At 35.0% G+C, this 19,916-nt stretch overlaps 2 protein-coding genes across 4 annotated transcripts in view; one reads left to right on the top strand and one right to left on the bottom strand.

Annotated features, from left to right (window-relative positions):
* Nucleotides 1-6,533, bottom strand: part of LOC148310554 (N-acetylgalactosaminyltransferase 6-like) — a 73,504-nt gene extending 66,971 nt beyond the window's left edge. Inside the window, exon 1 of the mRNA XM_088258259.1 lies at nucleotides 6,255-6,533. Coding sequence (XP_088114385.1) covers nucleotides 6,255-6,533 — 279 coding nt within the window. The remainder of the gene's footprint in view (nucleotides 1-6,254) is intronic.
* The window catches only part of dtn (transmembrane protein 132C dtn), a 286,104-nt gene that overhangs the window by 217,110 nt on the left and 49,078 nt on the right, over nucleotides 1-19,916 (top strand). For all 3 annotated transcript variants that reach the window (XM_088258152.1, XM_088258151.1, XM_088258150.1), the window contains exons 2-3: nucleotides 16,133-16,782; nucleotides 17,842-18,026. In XM_088258152.1, the coding sequence (XP_088114278.1) occupies nucleotides 16,133-16,782; nucleotides 17,842-18,026 (835 nt within the window). The remainder of the gene's footprint in view (nucleotides 1-16,132; nucleotides 16,783-17,841; nucleotides 18,027-19,916) is intronic.

Raw genomic sequence — 19,916 nt, 5'->3', positions numbered from 1 at the left:
ATCTAATATATATTTTTTTGAGTCTACAAAATTGTACTTTATTGTTAAAACCATAAAAAATAAATTTTTTGACGATTGTTTCGCCTAGTTATGGGATTTTCTAACGAATGTCAAACATTCGTTTGAAAATGCCACAGCTAGGTGAAACAACTGTCACACAATAGGTTTTTATGTGCGGTTTTTTAACAATAAAATACAGCTAACTCTATTAAAAAAATCAGTGTTTGATTTAATATTTAATACATAAATGTCTTTTACATGAGTGGTGTGTGGTAGACGAAATACATTTCTTACAGCTGGTATCATTCGTATTTCAGAAATTTTCTTCTTTGTTGTGAAACCCCAGATACAGCAAAGGTATGACAGGTGGAAATGCATCACAGTATTCGTATGTTTTCATCTTACCTTCACGGCCAGATTAAAAGTGACGTTCTTCTGTGTCTCTCTCCTGGTAGTCGCCAGTTACACAAAGCCAGAAGTAGCGTTGACAGGCCGCACACTGCACATGTAACGCGCTGCATCCCTCTCGGCCGAGGGGTTGAAAGTAGTTGAAAGTGCACTACGTAACCGCGCGCCGCGGCGCACTCTCAAAAGGCATAACAAACTTGGTGAGAACTTGCATTATTCACTCACCACTCTCCCTAACGACTTGGGTATTCGCGAATGTGAGCTGTAGGGGGTGATTTAAACGTCATGTACAAAACAACTCCTTAGAAATCTGAGGTTTTTATGTGATATAAGGATTATTTAAAAAAATATATTTAATTTAAATTATCTTCTTCTTCATTTTCTTCTTCTTTATGTATTAAGTTAGAACTGTGTTCTATTATTGTCCACTCCTAGGAGGTGGAAGACCAGCTGTCTCTCCATCGTTTAAGTGGTCTTCCTAGGGGCCTATCACCTTTTGTACTGCTTTCTGCTGCTATCCTCACCACACGATCCGAACTTGCTCTTCCCACATGATCTCTCCAGAAACGCCTTCTTACTCTTACCCATCGCGCAATATCTTCGACATCGCAGATTTTTCTTATTTCAGAGTTTCTTACTCTGTCTCTAAATGTTAGACCTGCAATGGGTCGTAGAGTCTTCATTTCAATTTAAATTGTAATATTAAAAATGGTCTATTCGTACCTGGATGGTGTATAAGACACCGGAGTGGATAGTTGCAGTGATAAAATTTGATAAATATATGTAATTTATTAACATTATCATAAAAATATAATATCCCTGTATTATTTTATTTATTGTTACAGCACTCACTTTGTGGTAAGACATGATCAAATTGTAAATGAGAACACTTGAGTATTACTTACTTTTAACGACTTGTTTTGGAAGCATCTGTAGCTTCCGAAACTAGTCGTTAAAAATAAATATATTTCAAGTGGTAAAAAAAGGCTTTCATTTACAATTGAATCCCAATATTTTGCTTCCTCAAATACAAATAAGCTTCAAAATGAGACCCTCCTGAAATTCCTGAAAACTGCATCTGTATCTAATTACCTTAATTAATAATATAAATAAATTATTAAAAAATGTAAATTGTATAATTTTTACACTTGTACATAAAAAAATATGTGCGAGAAGGTTAAACTATTTTTTTTTATTTTCAAGCGATGATATTGCCTGAAAATGGACACAAAAAATTGCAAACAGTATTGTATAATACAGAGAATAAGTTAGCCAATTTTCAGGCTCATAAGAACTTTGAATTTAACCTCCTCCAATTCCATACATAGTAAAAATAAAAAGGAGTAGAGTGTTAAAGCCATAATAGTAACATTAAGTTTACTCAGGGCCGGGTTTAGCTTTTTTATTCATAGTCAAATTGTTTTATACGTTATTATTGTTATGTCCGCCTCCGTAGTGGTCAGCACACTCGGCTACCGTTCTGGAAGTCCCGGGCTCAATTCCCAAGGGGGGTAAAATAAATCTTAGTGATTTTTTCACTATAATATTTATTCAATATTACCCTGGACTGGTACCAGAAGCGGAGGGCTGATCACCTTTCCTTCATGTGTAAACGATCAAGATAACACTGCGTTTATATGATGCAGTGCCCTATGCACCATTGGGGTGCGGATAAGGGTTTTATTATTATTATTATTATTATTATTCAGGAAAATCATACGATGTATGATTTTTAGAACTTTTCTATGGCGTTGATTGCAAACAATAGACTATATCATGAAATAGATTGAAGTATTCTAAATGTGGTGATAAAGAAAAATACTCAAAATTTCGTCAGCTTAGATAGTTCGAAATAATAAAATGAGAGATTAGTTCAGGGTACTACTACTAATCTATGGCGTCGAAAACCAACAATGGACATTCATTCAAGCTACCATAAAGAAGAAGTACTAAATGTGGTGCTCTGAAATGCTCAAAATATCATCGGTTAGAGAAAGTTCGAAACGAAGATATTTTAAAGTAGAAAGACGAGGGATTAGTTATAGGTGCTTTTTGGCTTTGAAAATAATCAATAGACTTTCTAATAGATTTATATTATCCACTGACACTTCGTGATGGAATTGCATTTTTATTATATTATTAGATTAAAACCAATATTTTTAGCTTTTCCACTTTATTTTTATTTGACCAGCGACCGAGTTTCGTCGTTACCGACATCATCAGACTGGTCGTTACCGACATCATCAGACCAGTCTGATGATGTCGGTAACGACGAAACCCGGTCGCTGGTCAAATAAAAATAAAGTGGAAAAGCTAAAAATATTGGTTTTAATCTAATAATATAATACAATAGACTTTCGTCCAAGCTATCGTAAAGAAGACTAAAGTATTCTCAATGTGGTACGAATAATGCTCAAAATATCATCACTTTTCAATTTTATCCATAACGCTTTTCATATTTATTCTCTCAATTCTCCATCTGTCATCATACATCGTTTTGCCGCACATTCATCTAAAATATCATATTTCGACCATATTTAGGTTACTTTACTCCTTCTTTTGCCATCTCCATGTTTCACTTCCATTCATCAAAATTTCATCACTTCTCGATTCAGTCTACTTTCATCCTTCTTTTATCAACTCCATGCTACACTCCAATACATTAGTACTCCGTTATATACCGTCAGTTTAACTTATTTCAGCTGAAAATTTCGTTAAATTTATTCATTCCTAACAGTAAACCATTGAAATCAGTGATTGAAGAAAGATTTGTAAAAAAAATCAGAAATTTCAGTTGAATCCACCTCTGGAATCCTGAAAAGTCGTATAAATTGAGCTCATCTCTTAGCGGAGCCTTTTACTGTATTGCTAGACTCAGAAATGTAATGGGATACGTTAGTTTTTATCACAAGTATATTTTTTTGATAAAGTACAGCAACGTCTGGAAATGAGGGGATTATGAAATTGGAACTGTCTTGAAGGCCAATTTTCAAAAAGAATGTAAACGAAAAACTTGTTCACCATTTATGAAAAAAAAACCCTAATATTTCGTACTAGCTTTCCCGGAATCTACCAATCCAATATTATATATATATATATATATATATATATATATATATTATATATATATATAAATATATATATATATATGTATATATATATATATATATATATATATATATATATATATATATATATATATATATATATATATATATATATATATATATATATATATATATATATATATATATATAACTAACTAACTAACTAACTAACCATCACGCCGCTTCCCCGCAGGGGTAGGCAGAGAGAATAGAGCGCCACACCACTCTGTCCTTGCAAACATTCTTCGCCTCTTCCACGTTCATGCATCTCCTCATACATACCCGCCGATTGTTACGACTCCTAACCTGACCACTTTCAAGTATTTGGCATACCTGTTCGTGCCATGTTTTTCTCGGTCTTCCTCTGCTTCTTTTCCCGCTAACATTCGCCTCATAAATTTGTTTTACCGTTCTTTCCTCACTCATTCGTTCTACATGTCCAAACCATCTCAACACACCTTTCTTAATTTTATCGATAATGCTTATCTCAGCTTTGCATTCTTTCCTTATTTCACTATTCGCACATCTATCATACATCGTTTTGTTACACATTCTTCTGAGAGATCGCATTTCGACTGCATTCAGTCTACTTTCATCCTTCTTTTGCCAACTCCATGTTTCACTTCCATACATTAGAGTTGGAACCAGTACTCCGTTGTGCACTGCCAGTTTAGCTTCCGCTGATAGGTTTTTATTTGCTATAACTGATTTCAGTGCACCGTTCACTTTGTTTCCAGCATTCACTCTCCTTTCTATATCTTTATCAATCTTTCCATCCCTAGAAAACATACTACCTAAATACACGAAATCATCTACCTGTTCCAGAATCTCTCCGTTTACCAATATTTCACATTCAGATCTGCATTCTTCTCTTTCAAAAACCATAATCTTAGATTTGCTAACATTCATCAATAAGTCACTTTCCTTGCACACATTATACACTTTTGTCACCAACGCCTGCAGGTCTTCTCTGCTATCGGCAAGAAGAACAGCATCGTCAGCATACAAAAGGCAACAGACAGTCAAATTATTCATTCTGGCTCCAACATTTAAATCTTTCAGTTCTTTCATGCAATTATCCATGTATAGGTTAAACAGCCACGGTGACATTACACATCCCTGCTTAACACCTTTAGAGATGCTAAGCCAGGATGAAAATGAACCACTTACCCTTATGCATGCAGTGCTATCCTCGTACAAGGATGCTATGCCTTGGATAAGTTTACTGCTTACCCCATACTCAGATAACACCTTCCATAGCTTCGTTCTATCAACTCGGTCATACGCTTTCTGCAAATCCACAAAAGCACAGAAAAGCTTTTGGTTTTTGGCCAAAAACTTTTCAGTGATGTTGCGCAAGGCAAAAATTTGATCCGTACATCCTCTCCCATTCATAAATCCACTCTGGACATCCCACACTTTGTCCTTTGTTATGGTTCTCACTCTTTCAATAAGGATTCGACCATACATCTTGCCAACAGCACTCAATAGACTGATTGCTCTATAGTTCCCACATTCCACCCTAGAACCTTTACCCTTGTAGAGAGGCATTATAACTGCCCTTCTCCAATCCACCGGAGTATAACTCTCCTCCAGACAACGGTTAAAGAGCCTATGCAACCATGTGAGAACTATTTCGCCACCATTCTTGACGTATTCTGCGGCAAAATTGTCGAATCCTAGAGCCTTTCCATTTTTCAAAGACTTAGTGGCATTCTTAATTTCTTCCATACTTATCTCTCTTGAAACATCATTCACACGTATTCGGGGAAATGTACTTACGTCACTAACGTTATTAATCGTATGTGTTTCATACACCTCCTCGAAATACTCTTTCCATCTCTCTTTTATATCTTTTTCATTCGTCACCATTTTTCCGTCTTTCGCTGCAATCGATTTCGTACATACATTCAAGCTTAGACTTCGGGAGTTTTTGACTTCTTTCCAGAAAATTTTTATATTTTCTTGGAAATTTTTTGTCATTTTTACTCCTTCATCCTTCCTCAACAAACGTTTTCGTTCACTCACCCCTTGCTTAACTTTCATTTTACAATCCTTGTATACTTTTTTAACCGATTCACACTCAGCGGAGCTTTTATTCCTCACTGCCAAACACTTTAACCACGCATTCTTCTTCTCTTTCACTAAATCTTTAACATCATCATCCCACCACGCATCGCCTTTTTTCCTTCCTTGTACCGCTGTACCACACACTACCTTTGCGGATTCACACACACTACCTTTCAGATGTTCCCACATTTCATTTATACTAAGTTCATTTACATCTTCCGCAATCAACCTGTTGCATACGTCTGTTTCAAACTTAACTCTTATGTCATCATTCTGTAGCTTTTCTACTTTGACTCTAGAAGGAGCCGCCACCTTGTTCGTTTTGGCCCTCCACCCTTGGAACAGAATCACTCTTGAAACTACCAAAAAGTGATCTGTTTCCATTTCGGCCCCCCTGAACACTCTTGTGTCTACTGTGGCGGATCTCAATCTAGAGTCAATGACGACATAATCGATAATAGACCTTTCATCACATCTCTCCCAAGTATATTGATGGATTCCCTTGTGTGCAAAAAAAGTATTTGACACAAAGAGATTCCATTCCAGACATACCTCTAGCAGTCTCTTCCCATTATCGTTCACTCTCGCATCTCCATACAAACCGAGCGCTGATTCAAAACCGTCTCTCCTTGTACCAACCCAGACATTCAAATCACCGGCCAGAATTACCTTTTCATTATTCATTTTTCCATTCATCACACTCATTACATTCAACCAAAACTCATCCTTCTCAGACTCGCTGTCGGAGTTGACGGGGGCATATCCTATTAAAACAAGTAGCTTTGTTAACCCGACTTTGAATCTGACAAACATGAGTCTTGCGTTGACGAACACATACTCTTTCATACATTCTACCATCCTGGGTGATAGAAACGCGGCGACGCCCCGACAAGCTCTATCTGACTCCGGGAGTCCGGACCAGAGAATCAAAGTGCCGTCACGTTCCATCGATCCACTACCTTTTTTCCAGCTTTCAGTCACACATAACAAATCCAAACACTTACTTTCCATTACATCACACAGTTCATTCATTTTTTCATCCATACGTCCTCTTACATTCCACGTCGCAATCCTGCATTCATGCGCTATCCTCTTCTTTGCGCCTCCACGGGAAAAGCGGCCAGCTGGGTGGCGAACCTCAACGTGGCCATTTATGGGCATTTTCCCACATTCCACAACTTACTAACTATTATATACTACATACTAATTGAGTCACAGCACACACACAAACACCACTGGGTAATACCCTGTCACTAAAACCGAAAACGAAACACTTCCAGGAAACACAGAGCACTGTAATGACGGGTAAAACCCGTACTAATCGTAACGCGGGTGAAACCCGGAGCGTATCGGCACGCGACTGTTCCCTTCGGCGGTCAGTGAGCGACTCCTATATATATATATAAATATATATATATATATATATATATATATATATATATATATATATATATATATATATATATATATATATATATATATATATATATATATATATATATATATATATATATATATATATATATATATATATATATATATATTATATATATATATATATATATATATATATATATATATATATATATATATATATATATATATATATATATATATATATATATATATATATATATATATATATATATATATATATATATATATATATATATATATATATACAACATTTTGAGTGTGTCCAAATACTTGTTCACAAAACCTGGATTATCTCCAATTGCAGGAGTTATTTTCATATTATTTTTTGACATCTCGTCAAAGATGAAGAAGAATACGGAAGTCTGGGCATTTATTTGATATCCAGGATTTGGACCTCACATACTAATATAAGAGTTTCTGCTTAATAAAAAGCTTCTTTACATCTCACCAATAGATGTCTCTAGTGACGGTCAAAATATTAATTTTTGTGTGTTTTTTAACAGTAAAATTCAACATAGTAGACTCAAAATATCTGTGTTTGATTTAACAATTAATATATAATTTAAAATGGAGTTATACAAATTGAACGCCATATGATTAAATCAACATAGAAACTAGTATTGTTTTAGTAAGCTTAGATAAAAATTGTGTAATAAAAGATCGCATTAAATTTGGTGTGTGACGAACATACCCCAAACATTCTCAGTGAACACATGTATATACATACTCAACAAAAAATACAAATTCAACATGGGTATGTCAAAATAAAGCCTACCTCGGGTAACAGGAGCGCAGAAAAGCGCTGGTGGTTAATTTAAGGGGACAAGGCATGTGTCAGTGTCACGTGACAGCGGCAGTCCAAGTTCCCGCCATGTCAGGTGAAATGGCCGCCGGCGGGGCAAAATGGCGTCGCAATTAATTCTGACGTTTCGCTTGACTCGGCAACTTTTCATACGTTTCATGCACGCGCCGATATTGTGTCGTGACCGTGGGTACGACGATCAATCACCCCGATTTTTCATTCTGTCGGTCTCGTGATTAATTAATTATTGGTGGATAATGCTTCGATGCCATCGTATTTCAGGTTACAATTTAAAAAATGTGAAGACAAATGATCTGTGAAAAAATTGCTACCGAAAGGTAGGTACCCCACTGTTATAAATACAATTTTTATTTTATATATACTTGCCAGAAGCTTGCATCTCTATGAGCGTTTATTTTTACCTTTTTACTTATATTTTTACGACGTTTTGAGTGTGTCCAAATACTTTAATCCACTTTTTTATCACACAAAAAAGTCATAATAACTCGAAATGGAGAAAACGTAGATTTGTGAAAAAGTATTTGGACACACTCAAAATGTTGTAAAAACATCTGGCAAATTATAAGCTGGAAGTCCTGAAAAGGAGAAGATGAACATGGTTGGAACGTGTTCTAAGAATGCCACCTGAGATCATTAGTCTCTCATGTCTCTTCTTCCAACCCCCATGGAAGGCATTTGTATTTACCCGTTTGTATTGAAGCGTGAGTGTGTCGGCAAATTCGTCTGGAATGCAAAGCTTTTTATCCATATTTTTTAATCTTGTCAGATTATAACTATAACATATCGCTCACTCCTTTTAATAACGTCATATTTCATAAATCGTCAATTTTCAATTATGCATGTTTTCGGAATGCCCAGAAAATGTGCTATATCCCAGCAAAAGCGGCATATTTTTAACTTAATATTTACCCGCTACAGGGCAGAATGTGTTGTTTTTGCATTTTGAAGAAAGTGTATTGTTTAATTCTTTTTTAAAAGAATACTAAATATTTTTTAAATGGAGAAAAAAACATTCAGGTTTTACCTAAAAAGATCTGTTGCACAGTAAAAACTTGAATAAGTGGCTTGATATTTATTTTTAATAATTTTTATTATATTTTTAAACATTAAAAACGATCTCCTAAAAAATAAAGTTCTATGATATATGACGTTGTTGAAAGGAGTGAGTGACATGTGCGAAGTACGTATGAATTTAAAATTACAAATTTTTAATTATTATATATTCATATATTCCATGTTTTTATGTATGTTTTAATCGAAAATTGTTAAAAACTCATTCCTTATAAATATAATCATATAACAAAGCTCACTTTATGAATTTCTGTATAAATAATGTTTTCGAACCACCTGATACCTCATAATTTGTTATTGATATAATAAACTTCCTCTTTTGTAACATAAATATTCAACGTTCGCCAAACTTTTGATAAATTACGTACATAAAGCGTTTGTAAATAAATTTTAAAAAAGGCATAAATTTTATCGTTAAAAATGATAATATTTTTTCAATTTAAAATTTACTTCGTCAATATAATACCATTAATTAATGAATTAACTTTTTGAGATACGTATTTTAATGCACTAAACATAATTATCAATCAGCCTTACGATGAGAAGGGGATTCCTTCTACGTTTAATCTGGACAACTCTCAAATGAGTGTGTCGGAACACGTGTGACAATAATGTTCAATAATTAATTATTGGTATATCCCAAGTAAATTAATGTTTTTAAAATTGTACCGATAACCATAAAGTGACGAATCGTTAATATTTTTAAGCTGTTCCTTTTTTTATTTAAAAATAAATCTCAACTAAGATAAATTATTGTCAATTACTGCATAAGTATTGACGCCTATGAATAAACGTGGTTCGGTAAATTTTACAATGGAAATCCAAAAAAATACTTCGATAATTTAAATAAACGTTTTTATACATTTTCTGGAAGAAATTTGCTCTTCGAAAATTCATGTCAGTATGTTTTGTTATTGATTTTTTCTCCATTCACTTTTTGCAATACTCATTAATATATGTGTTTTAAAAAATATTACCAAAAGCTTTTATTAGACCTTGATGCGTAGTCTTTCATTGGTGAAATGTTTATTTTTAAAATGGAATAAATTTATTCTGTGAAAATGGATTGAAAAAAGTTCTGTTTTTCCAAAGCACTACGTTGTGTTTAATGTTACTATCGAGCTTTTAAGAGCTGTTACGAGTTATTTATTTTTCACGTAAAAGCTATTTTCTTACAACTACGCCCCCTAGTACATACATGTGATGAAGGGTCCAGTGCAATAATGCTAAAAGTCAAATAAGTGCGAATTTGAAATATTTTTTGGAATTAAATATTTATTTATTGATTTGGCAATAACTTTGTGGAAAAGCATGATGATTTAAACATAAAAATATAACATTTGTATAAGACCACTGTTTAGTTTATTCGTGTGAACACAACTAGTTTTGAGAACAACAGATATAAGAATTCTCATCAAGATGATTTACATATCTTAACTTATGTATTTTTATTATTTAATTTAAAAAAAAATATTATTGTATTTAAATAAGTAATATTTAATAATAATGTAATCTTATCTTCATATTCTTTAATTTTTTTTAGTTAACGTAATAATTCAATCGCAGTTTATCAAGAATTACAATATAATACTTATATCATTTTGATTATGCATTTATTCTTCAAATATATATTTTTTAAATCGAGAAAGTGGTAACGATTTTTGACATACAGCGTCATTGTAGTGAACCCTTCAAACGTAAAGCACTCGTGTACGTATTAAAGCTCTGAGGGGTATTTTTATATAAACTACATACAAGCTGCATTGCAGGCTATTCTGTCACAATACACAAGGAGCTTAAAAGCTCTACTTTAATGATGTAATATGGTTTTTTCTTCCGGTCGTGTTTCCACGTTTGATTCAAAGACAACTCTGAAGTATTAAAGCTTAAAGCTCATTAACATAATGCTGTTGATGTTTTCAAAGGACGAAGTTTATTTTCGAAAGCTCTTCTCCGGAACAAAAGTTTCACTTTTATGAATGAGTTATTTCTAACCTTTAGAGAAAATACATATAAGTATGTACTTATGTATATTTATTTTGTCAATTTTTGATGAAGTCTAGGATCGGTCTTAAAATACCTAGTGCGACAGAACTACTCACAGTGTTGCTACTCACTTAACTATGTATGTTCTTTACTATGGCATTGGAAAATAATTCAATTCAATTCAAACCCTTATCCGCACCCCAATGGTGCAAAGGGCACTGCATTATATAAACACAGTGTTATCTTGATCGTTAACACACGAAGGAAAGGTGATCAGCCCTCCGCTTCAGGAACCGCTTCAGGTTCAAGGGGAAAGAAATAGTGAGAAAATAAGAAAAGTGTGTTGGGTTAATTTGGTCATGTGAATTGAATGAGTGAAGAAAGAATGGTAAAACAAATTTATGAGGCGAATGTGGTTGGTTTAGAGTTTGTGGTTTGGTTGGTGAATTTTGTCTCCCTCCGAAGTGTGATGGTCAGCACGCTCGGCTACCGTACTGGAGGTCCCACGTTCGATCCCCAGAGGGGTGTCAAATAAATATATAATTTTTTTCTCATTGTAATATTTATTCAATAATTATCCTGGACGATCTGATCACCTTTCCTTCGTGTTTTATCAATCAAGATAACACTGCATTTATATGATGGAGTGCCCTATGCACCATCGAGTGTGGATGAGGTTTTGAAGAGTGAAAGAAGAATGTGGTTGGTAATAGAAGCAAAGGAAGAGAGAGGGGAACTTGGCATGATCAAGTATTTCAAATACTTTGGCGTGGTCAGGTTAGGAGTCGGAATAATCGGCGGGTATGTATGGGGTGGTGCATGAATGTGTAAGGGGCGAAGAATGTTTGCAAACATAGAGTAATGTGGCGTTCTATTATCTCTGCCTGCTCATGTAGGGAAGCGTCGTTTTGATTAGTTAGTTATTTTAAAAGAGTATACAATAGTATAATAAATTAAAAACTAAAGCAGTGATTCGCTTCGCAATCATTCCGCGACTTTTCGATTCGAGAAACCTTACACGTTTTGAATCCAATTAAACCGACCCGACAGAGAAGCATACTGCAACACTTCCTCGCCAGCCCGGATACCGGATATGGCAGTAGGTCACGCGGCATATTATCCGCCATGTCGCGTTGCTAATACTTATTGTTCTCTCCTGAGACTTTATGCAGGAACATTAACCCAACAACGTGCAGAAAGGCAAGAAAGAGAACATAGACTTTACAACATTTTAAGTCTGTCCAAATACTTGTTCGCAAATCTGGATTATCTCCAATTATAGGAGTTATTTTTCATATTATTTTTTGACATCTCATGAAAGATGAAGAAGAATATGTATTTATTGTAACTGCAGACAGTTGGTGGAATTCCATATTGAATTGTTGGGTAATATATCCAAAATAAAACAAGGTTTGTTGGATTGAATTCTACATTTATTTATGCATATGTTGATACGTGATGCGTTTCGTCTTTTTAAGACATTATATTTAACGTATACATAAATAAATGTAGAATTCAATCCAACAAGCCTTGTTTTATTTTGGATATATTACTCAACAATTCAAGAAGAATATGGCCTAAGAATGGTCTAGAGTCTAGAAGAATAAGTCTGGGCATTTGCGGGGCTCATCTCACCAATAGATGTCTCAAGTGAAGTTCTAGTGATTCAAGAACAGTGTTTCGAAATTGGTTCATATATAAATATATAGAAATTCCAAGAATTTGAGTAGTGTGATTGTCAATAATGGGTAGAATTGGTGAATGTTACACTTGTGTAAAGTGATCACTTTAACCAGCCTATAACGGTCGTCAGCCCGTTAATGCCCAGACTTCCATATTCTTCTTCATCTTTGATGAGATGTCAAAAAATAACATAGACTTTGGCTACATACACCATCCCTACAGAAAGGAATTATGATTATAATTGAAAGGAATTATAAAGTACAAATCTATGTACAACATTTTGTAACAACACTTAAAATGTTGTAAATAAATTAACTAGTCAAATGAAAAGCTTAAAATAAAATGAAAATTGTATTTTCTGGCGTTTCCCGTGCATGTGATTATAATCCAGGATTCGGACCTCACATATGAATGAAAGAGTTTCTGCTCAATTAAAAGCTTGCCTTACCCCACCATAGATGTCTCCCGTGAAGTCTATCGAGTTCAAGAACTGTGTATCGAGTTTAATCAATATTTCTAGAAGTTCCAATCATGGGTAGAATTAGTGAATGTTACACTGTGTAAAGTGATCACTTAAACCAGCCTATGATGGTCGTAAGCCCTGTAAATGCCCAGACTTCTATATTCTTCTTCATCCTTTGTTGAGCTGTCAAAAAATATATGAAATAACTCCTAAGCGGAGATAATCCAGATTTGTGAACAAGCATTTGGACACACTCAAAATGTTGTAAACTTTTCTTCATACAGATTATGACCACGTAATAAATCACATTTAACCCCGCTAAGAATTTGTTAGCACCGAACCGAACACCCAAGTGGTCCATGTCACTTTTGACACTTTAAATTGAAATGGATGGACAGTCCTGACACTCGTAGGCCCAAGTCAAAACGTGACATGTTCTAATTGCCAGCTTAATGACTTAAGTCGCTTATATGTGTCACTTCTAGGATACTCGCCGCGATTTCTTGATAATTATGATACATCGTCATAAGCCATCGGGCCGATGATTTAACACCGCGTCGATTCAGACGTTTTTGAAATTTGGGAGATTACAAACGAGTTTCATTTATTTCAGATGAAATCGTTCGTCAGGAGAATGTTAGTCAACAAGACAAACAAAAAACATACGTGTTTAGAACGGTGTTCCGCCGCGTGTGTGCCGCGGCACACTGGTGTACCGTGGTGATTAGTTGGCGTGTCGCGGAAAAAGTCACTTACCGATAAACTAGCATGAAAAATTCATGGATCTAAAAAGTAATCGGACATTTAAAATTTTTTTTATTGATTTTTTTTTTACAAAATACATATTTAAATGTACAAAATATTGAAAATATAACGTTCCTACCTCTGTAATAAAGTAGATACTTGTGTTTAGAGAGGGATTTCGTTTTACATTTTTTTTATTATTATTTATAAACAAAGCAAATTATAACAAAGTAAATTAAATTAATAAAAAACAAATATTCCTCGGTATGGAGTTTAGGTGGGGGTGAGTCTTATATGTTTTCAAAATTTTGTTTTAAAGGTGATAATTTTTATAGATTTTAAGTTTTCCGGAAGTTTATTAAAGTTTTTTTATCCACGTACGTATAATGTTTTAATGCTGCTGGTGTTTTACATCTGTGCAATCTGAGTTACGTGAATTTTGCACTTCAGTTGTTTCTTCTTTAGAAGTTTTTTACTAACATTAAAACTGCAAATTTCCGAAACAGAGCTAGCACATTTTTGGCTGCATATACAATAAAATAATTAATATCACTGCTTTCAATGCGTGCTATTGGAATTCTTTTACCATTTTCCACAACTTTCTTGTGCAAATTGGGATCTTCGACTATCTGCAATTTAAGAAAGAAAAAAAAACGCCTGTGGACGATCAACGAAGAGATGAGAGCAGCCTTATCAACAATTGCTCCAAATTTCGATCGCCTGTGCTCAGTTAAGCAGGCTTAGATTTTGCATTAAACATATATTTTCGCATTATATTAATTTTATTAATTAACCGATATTAAATTTATTTTATTTTTATTTTTATTAACATGAATTGTATACATTTATTTAAATCACAATTTTAAAAATATTTAAATTTTTTTGCAGAGACCCACCAAGCCACCTTGTGTGTCTTGTCGGTGGAGTTCTTTTTTAATACATTTTTTATTGTTTTTAACAATTTTAACCTAATATACACACAAAAAAGAGAGAAAAATTTAGAATATGAACATTTTACAATTTTCATAAAATTTACTTTTGATTATTTACCCATTCCTTTATTTTGCCTTTGTTCCATATTTTATTTTGACCTCTAACATCCATCGGCAACAAATTAAAAATGTTCGGAACGATATATTGCAGTGTTCGACTCCCATATTTATTGATAATTCTTGGTAAATAAACTTTGTTTTTATCTTTGGTGTACCTCTAAACCTGTAAAGACCATCTCAATAAAATATATTAACTCCAGTTTCGGCGTGTTAAAATGGTGCCAAGGCGATTGATCTCCGATAACTTTTAGGAAGGACACTTTTAGCGAAAAAAGTAAGGAAATTAATAGTTTTAATAAATAACCTTAATAATACGTTCTCATCCTCTGTGTGTACAACCGCATTCGAAATATTGATTAACCCTTCGCCTCTGTGAGTGCTCCGATTTATTTTAAACGGTTTTGTAGTCGATCTTTTAAGAGTCATAAATATCCGGCTTAGAGGTCTGTCGACAAAGAGCTGTACGTTGTGCTGACAAATCTCGGGATTACGTACAGACTAGCTCTTTAACACGAACCGTTTGTGTCGAGGTTTAGACTATTTCTGAATAGGGTTCTATTATAAATACGGCACTCCTAAGCTATGTAAATCCCCTTTTAAAAGTTGTCACGATTCAAATTCTCACTGATCTACAGGGTGCTTGATGTTAACACCCCTTTAACGATATTGGTAAAAAATACACTAACAGTGGTTGATTCGAGTCATCTGAATCGTTTGTATATTTTTACAACGATTGTATGAAAATTACCCCGTTTAAAAAAACATATGATAGGAAGAAATCGCAGAAAATGCAATGCATTTTAAGCAATATCCATAACCATGTTTTGTCAATGATGAATTTGTGGAAAACTATGCAAGATGGATGTTAAAATGGTGATATAAAAAAAATCTTGCAAGGGTGTACGAGATGATTTGGGCATGTGTGAATAAACAATACTAAAACATATTTATGAGTCGAACGTTATTGGAAATAGGAGCAGAGGTAGACCGAGGAAAACTTGACAAGGATACATGATGAGTATGTGAAAAACTTGAGAGTAGTGAGATCAAGAGTCGGAATAATCGTATGCGGGTATGTATGAGGAGATCTATGAATACGGAAGAGGCGAAGATTGTTTGCAAAGACAAATTGGTGTTGCATTCTATTCTCTCCGCCTACCCTTGCGGAGAACTGGCGTGATGGTTATTTATTTATTAAGTTTCTTTTTCGAAGTATAATGACGAGACATAATGCGCAACAAGCATTTCATCCAACAATATTCTAAAAATGTCGTTTTCTCTTTCCCAGGAGTGGCGAGATGTGTGGAAGTCCATTTCGAGAACAAGGACGGGGGATTCTTCCTCAAGCACTCCGGCAGAGGCGCTGGAGGTCCTGGGAGTGGCTCGGGAGGAGTGGGTGGAGCACCCCTCTCCGTGGACCGCTTCACAGTGTTCCAGACAGCCCGAGCGGTGTCCGTCAGAGCATCCTACGGACCGTTCTCCACCAAGCAAACTGTCCCAGCAAGATCTCTTGTCCCAGATCCTCTGTCCCCGTTCCCCGGATCCAAGAACTCTTCCATGGACCAAGCACCTATGAGGCTAGACATGTCTGCTCATGTGGTGTCTAGAGAGATCCCAAGAGACGCTCCTGTCATAAGAGTGTTGTTCCATGCCGGCGGGGAGGCTGGAGGAAGAGTCTGCGGTGTTGTTCATGCAACGATGGGGAATAGACCAGCTCTCGCTGGAGCATGCAGCCCTGAAGGGGGAGAAGGAGCATGTTTGGCCCAGTTGGAAGTCCCAGCCAACTGGTGGGGGCAACAGATCTCTCCGTCCACCAACAAGGATGGAAAGCCTGTGCCTCCTATAAAGCAACCCCCGAGGATGATACAACTCGCGTATTCGGTCCTGGAGCCCAGAGCTGCAGATCCAGAAGGCGGTGGATGTTTGCCAAGAGTCCAGGTAAGACATAATCAACTTAATCAAAATAAAGTCTTACTTGGTAAATACCACTATTTAAATGGAAAAAAAGTGGTGTTTACCAAGTAAAACCAAAATTAAAAAAATACTAAGTGATTGCAACTGGTAGGCTATACCATGAATGTACCTCTAATTTCCTGACGTGTGATAGTAGGATATAGATCTATTCACCAAATGTTCAGTAATACAGTATTCATTTCGTTAATTGCGTTCTGCGCAGTTTCGATTAACCGATAATTTCCTTCAACATGTTAATATATTCATAGGTCGTACGTTGATATGGTTATTGCACGTCACCCGCTTTTAATCGTCATCAAAGCAATCACACTTATATGGAAAACATGTCTTGCCGATAGCAGAGAAGATCTGCAGGCGATGGTGACAAAAGTTTATAAATATTATGCCTTTTATTAGCATTATTTAATGTTCCTTATATAGTATTCATAACATATATGTGGAATCTTTATTCAGAGTATCTGTCCTTCGAACTAATTTTACACGGAGTCCACCTATGTTTCGAATGGCTAGTGAGTACAGCTCATGTTTTAGCCAAGTTGACATTTTCAATTGCGGAAAATCTGTGTTGAAAAGTCGAATGGTGAGCATATTGTCCTTTCAGGATCTTAAAAACTATGCTTCTCAGCATTGTATGTATGTCCCTACTAGAATCAACAATTAATGCCGAAACAATAAATAAAATAGAATCAACATCACATACGCACACACACACACCCTCTTACACACTTCACACATGCACATTTTCTCTCATAAATACGTGTTCATTTGCTAGATCTACACTAAATGTTTTGTACTTATCTTTATGTTTCTGTGGTTAACTATAATTGGCTTGTTTAATGTATATCTTTTCATGTTTTGTTTTACATATGATGCTGTTGTTACCCAAATAATAAAAAAATATATATATTCATAGGCAGTACATTGATATGGTCATCGCACATCGCTCGCTTTTAATCGCCACGAAAGCAATCACACTTACATTCGTTTCTGTACCAATCATGCGACATCCTGTTTTCTCATCAGATCCAGCCGGCCACGCGGCTCGGCGCCGTGCAGCTCGTCCCGGCGAGGGCGCCTCACCGCGAGGTGCGCGTGGACGACTCCATCACGCTCATGGCGCCGCGCGCTCCCCTCTACCCTTCGACGAGGTTCCACATCCCCATCGTCGTGAGGCATGCGGACGTACCGCTCACGTACTTTGTCATGAGGTAAGTGCTGGAGTAGTTCCCGTACTGCAAAATGAATCAAATAAAATCGTACAATTCTAGATTATTGACCTGTTATATCGGGATATTCATTTTTAAATTCCTCCATGTACGAGTACAATGGGAGCGCCCTTTTTCGCAAATACGTGTTAATACGTCACGCCCGCATGATGTTATTTTTTTCATTATTTTAAATTCTTTTGCATTACATAAACATAAATTCAAATACAAAAAATATATAAAAATGAATACAAAAAAAGATCCCACACAGGCATGGCCTGTGTGTGGGTATACAATAAAATTTAGTCATAGTAAAGGGTATAAGATTTGACATCTCAACATAGATGAAGAAAATATGGATATCTGGGAATTTACAGGGCTTGTGACACACGTACTCACCATTCTACCTTTGATTGACAATCACACTATTAAAATTTTTGGAACTCCTACATATAGCATTAATCTCATGACGTATATTCATAAATACATGAGTATATATGAGTACATAATACCCATCTTTGTTGGTTTGAGAAAGCTTTTATTTAGCAGAGATCCTTTTATTTGGATGTATGCATGATCTGAATTAAAATTTTTACATACTGAGAAACGCCTGAAAATTTTATTTTTATTTTTTTAAGCAGCTTATTTGACCAGATTATTTTATGAGCAGCATTTTGCGTGTGTCTAAATACTAATAATTTATTTTTAAAAGTTTTACATCTAAAAATACGATGGACTCGTAGATGTGTAATGTGTTCACTTAATCAACCCATGACAGTACATAACCCCTGTTAATACCCAGACTTTCATATTCTTCTTCATCTTTGTTAGATGTCAGAAATGTTAGAAAATTTCCCCTTTATTTAAAAAAGGTGTCCTTTAGGATTAATCCTTATTTAAAATACAGGGATCAAAGAGTCCTCAAATAATTACTCTCATTCCATGAAAGTTCAGACTTTTGAATCAGATATGATCCAAATCCTTTTGTGAATCTGCTTTTTTGTTTTCGTGTCATAATTTCCCCTTTTTGGCGGATTAAAAAGTTGGTTTAGATTAAGTGAAATATTCAGATGTCAAACCTAGATCAAGAGATAAAGATTAATCCCTTGTTTTACAAAATTCATAAGAAAAAATGAAGAAATTTTAAATATATAGGTACCACAACACAAATGGTTTAGATCCTAGCAAATGATTAAATGCCTGAATATAAGTAAAACTAACTTAACTAGAAATAATAGAGCGCCACAACAATCTGTCTTCGCAAACAATCTTCGCCTCTTCCACATTCATGGATCTTTTCATACATACGTTACTCGTCAATTATTCAAACTCCTGACAACTTCTTATACTTCACCAAGCCAAATTTTCCTCAGTCTTCTTCTGCTTCTATTTCCAACTACGTTTGTCTCATAAATTTGTTTAACCGTTCTTTCTTCATTCATTCTTTCCACATTTTCAAACCGTCTCAACATATTTTTTAAATTTTTTTATCGATAATGCTTATCTCAGCTTTGCATTTCTTCATTTTTTCCCCACTTCTACATCTGTCATGCATTGTTTTGCCGCATATTCGATCGTATTTAGACTGCATTCAGTCTCCTTTCCTCCAACTTCATACTTCATTTTCCATATTAGGGTTTTATGATTATAGAAGAAGTAAATAAAAAAATAATACATTTGGAAAAAGAGGCGATTGACCACCAAATCGATTTGTTTTGCCATTGTCTGCCACCGTAGTGTAATGGTCAGCACGTTCGGCTACCGTTCTGGAGGTCCCAGGTTCGATTCCCAGGGGGGACAAATAAATATAAGTGATTTTTTCACTGTAATATTTATTCAATATTACCTTGGACTGGTACCTGAAGCGGAGGGCCGATCACCTTTCCTTCATGT

The sequence above is a fragment of the Brachycentrus maculatus genome, unplaced genomic scaffold (assembly GCF_059751285.1).
Source record: "Brachycentrus maculatus isolate JH-2025_06_01 unplaced genomic scaffold, ASM5975128v1 h1tg000091l, whole genome shotgun sequence".
Lineage (NCBI taxonomy): Eukaryota > Metazoa > Arthropoda > Insecta > Trichoptera > Brachycentridae > Brachycentrus > Brachycentrus maculatus.
This window is presented reverse-complemented; position numbering and strand designations above follow the sequence as displayed.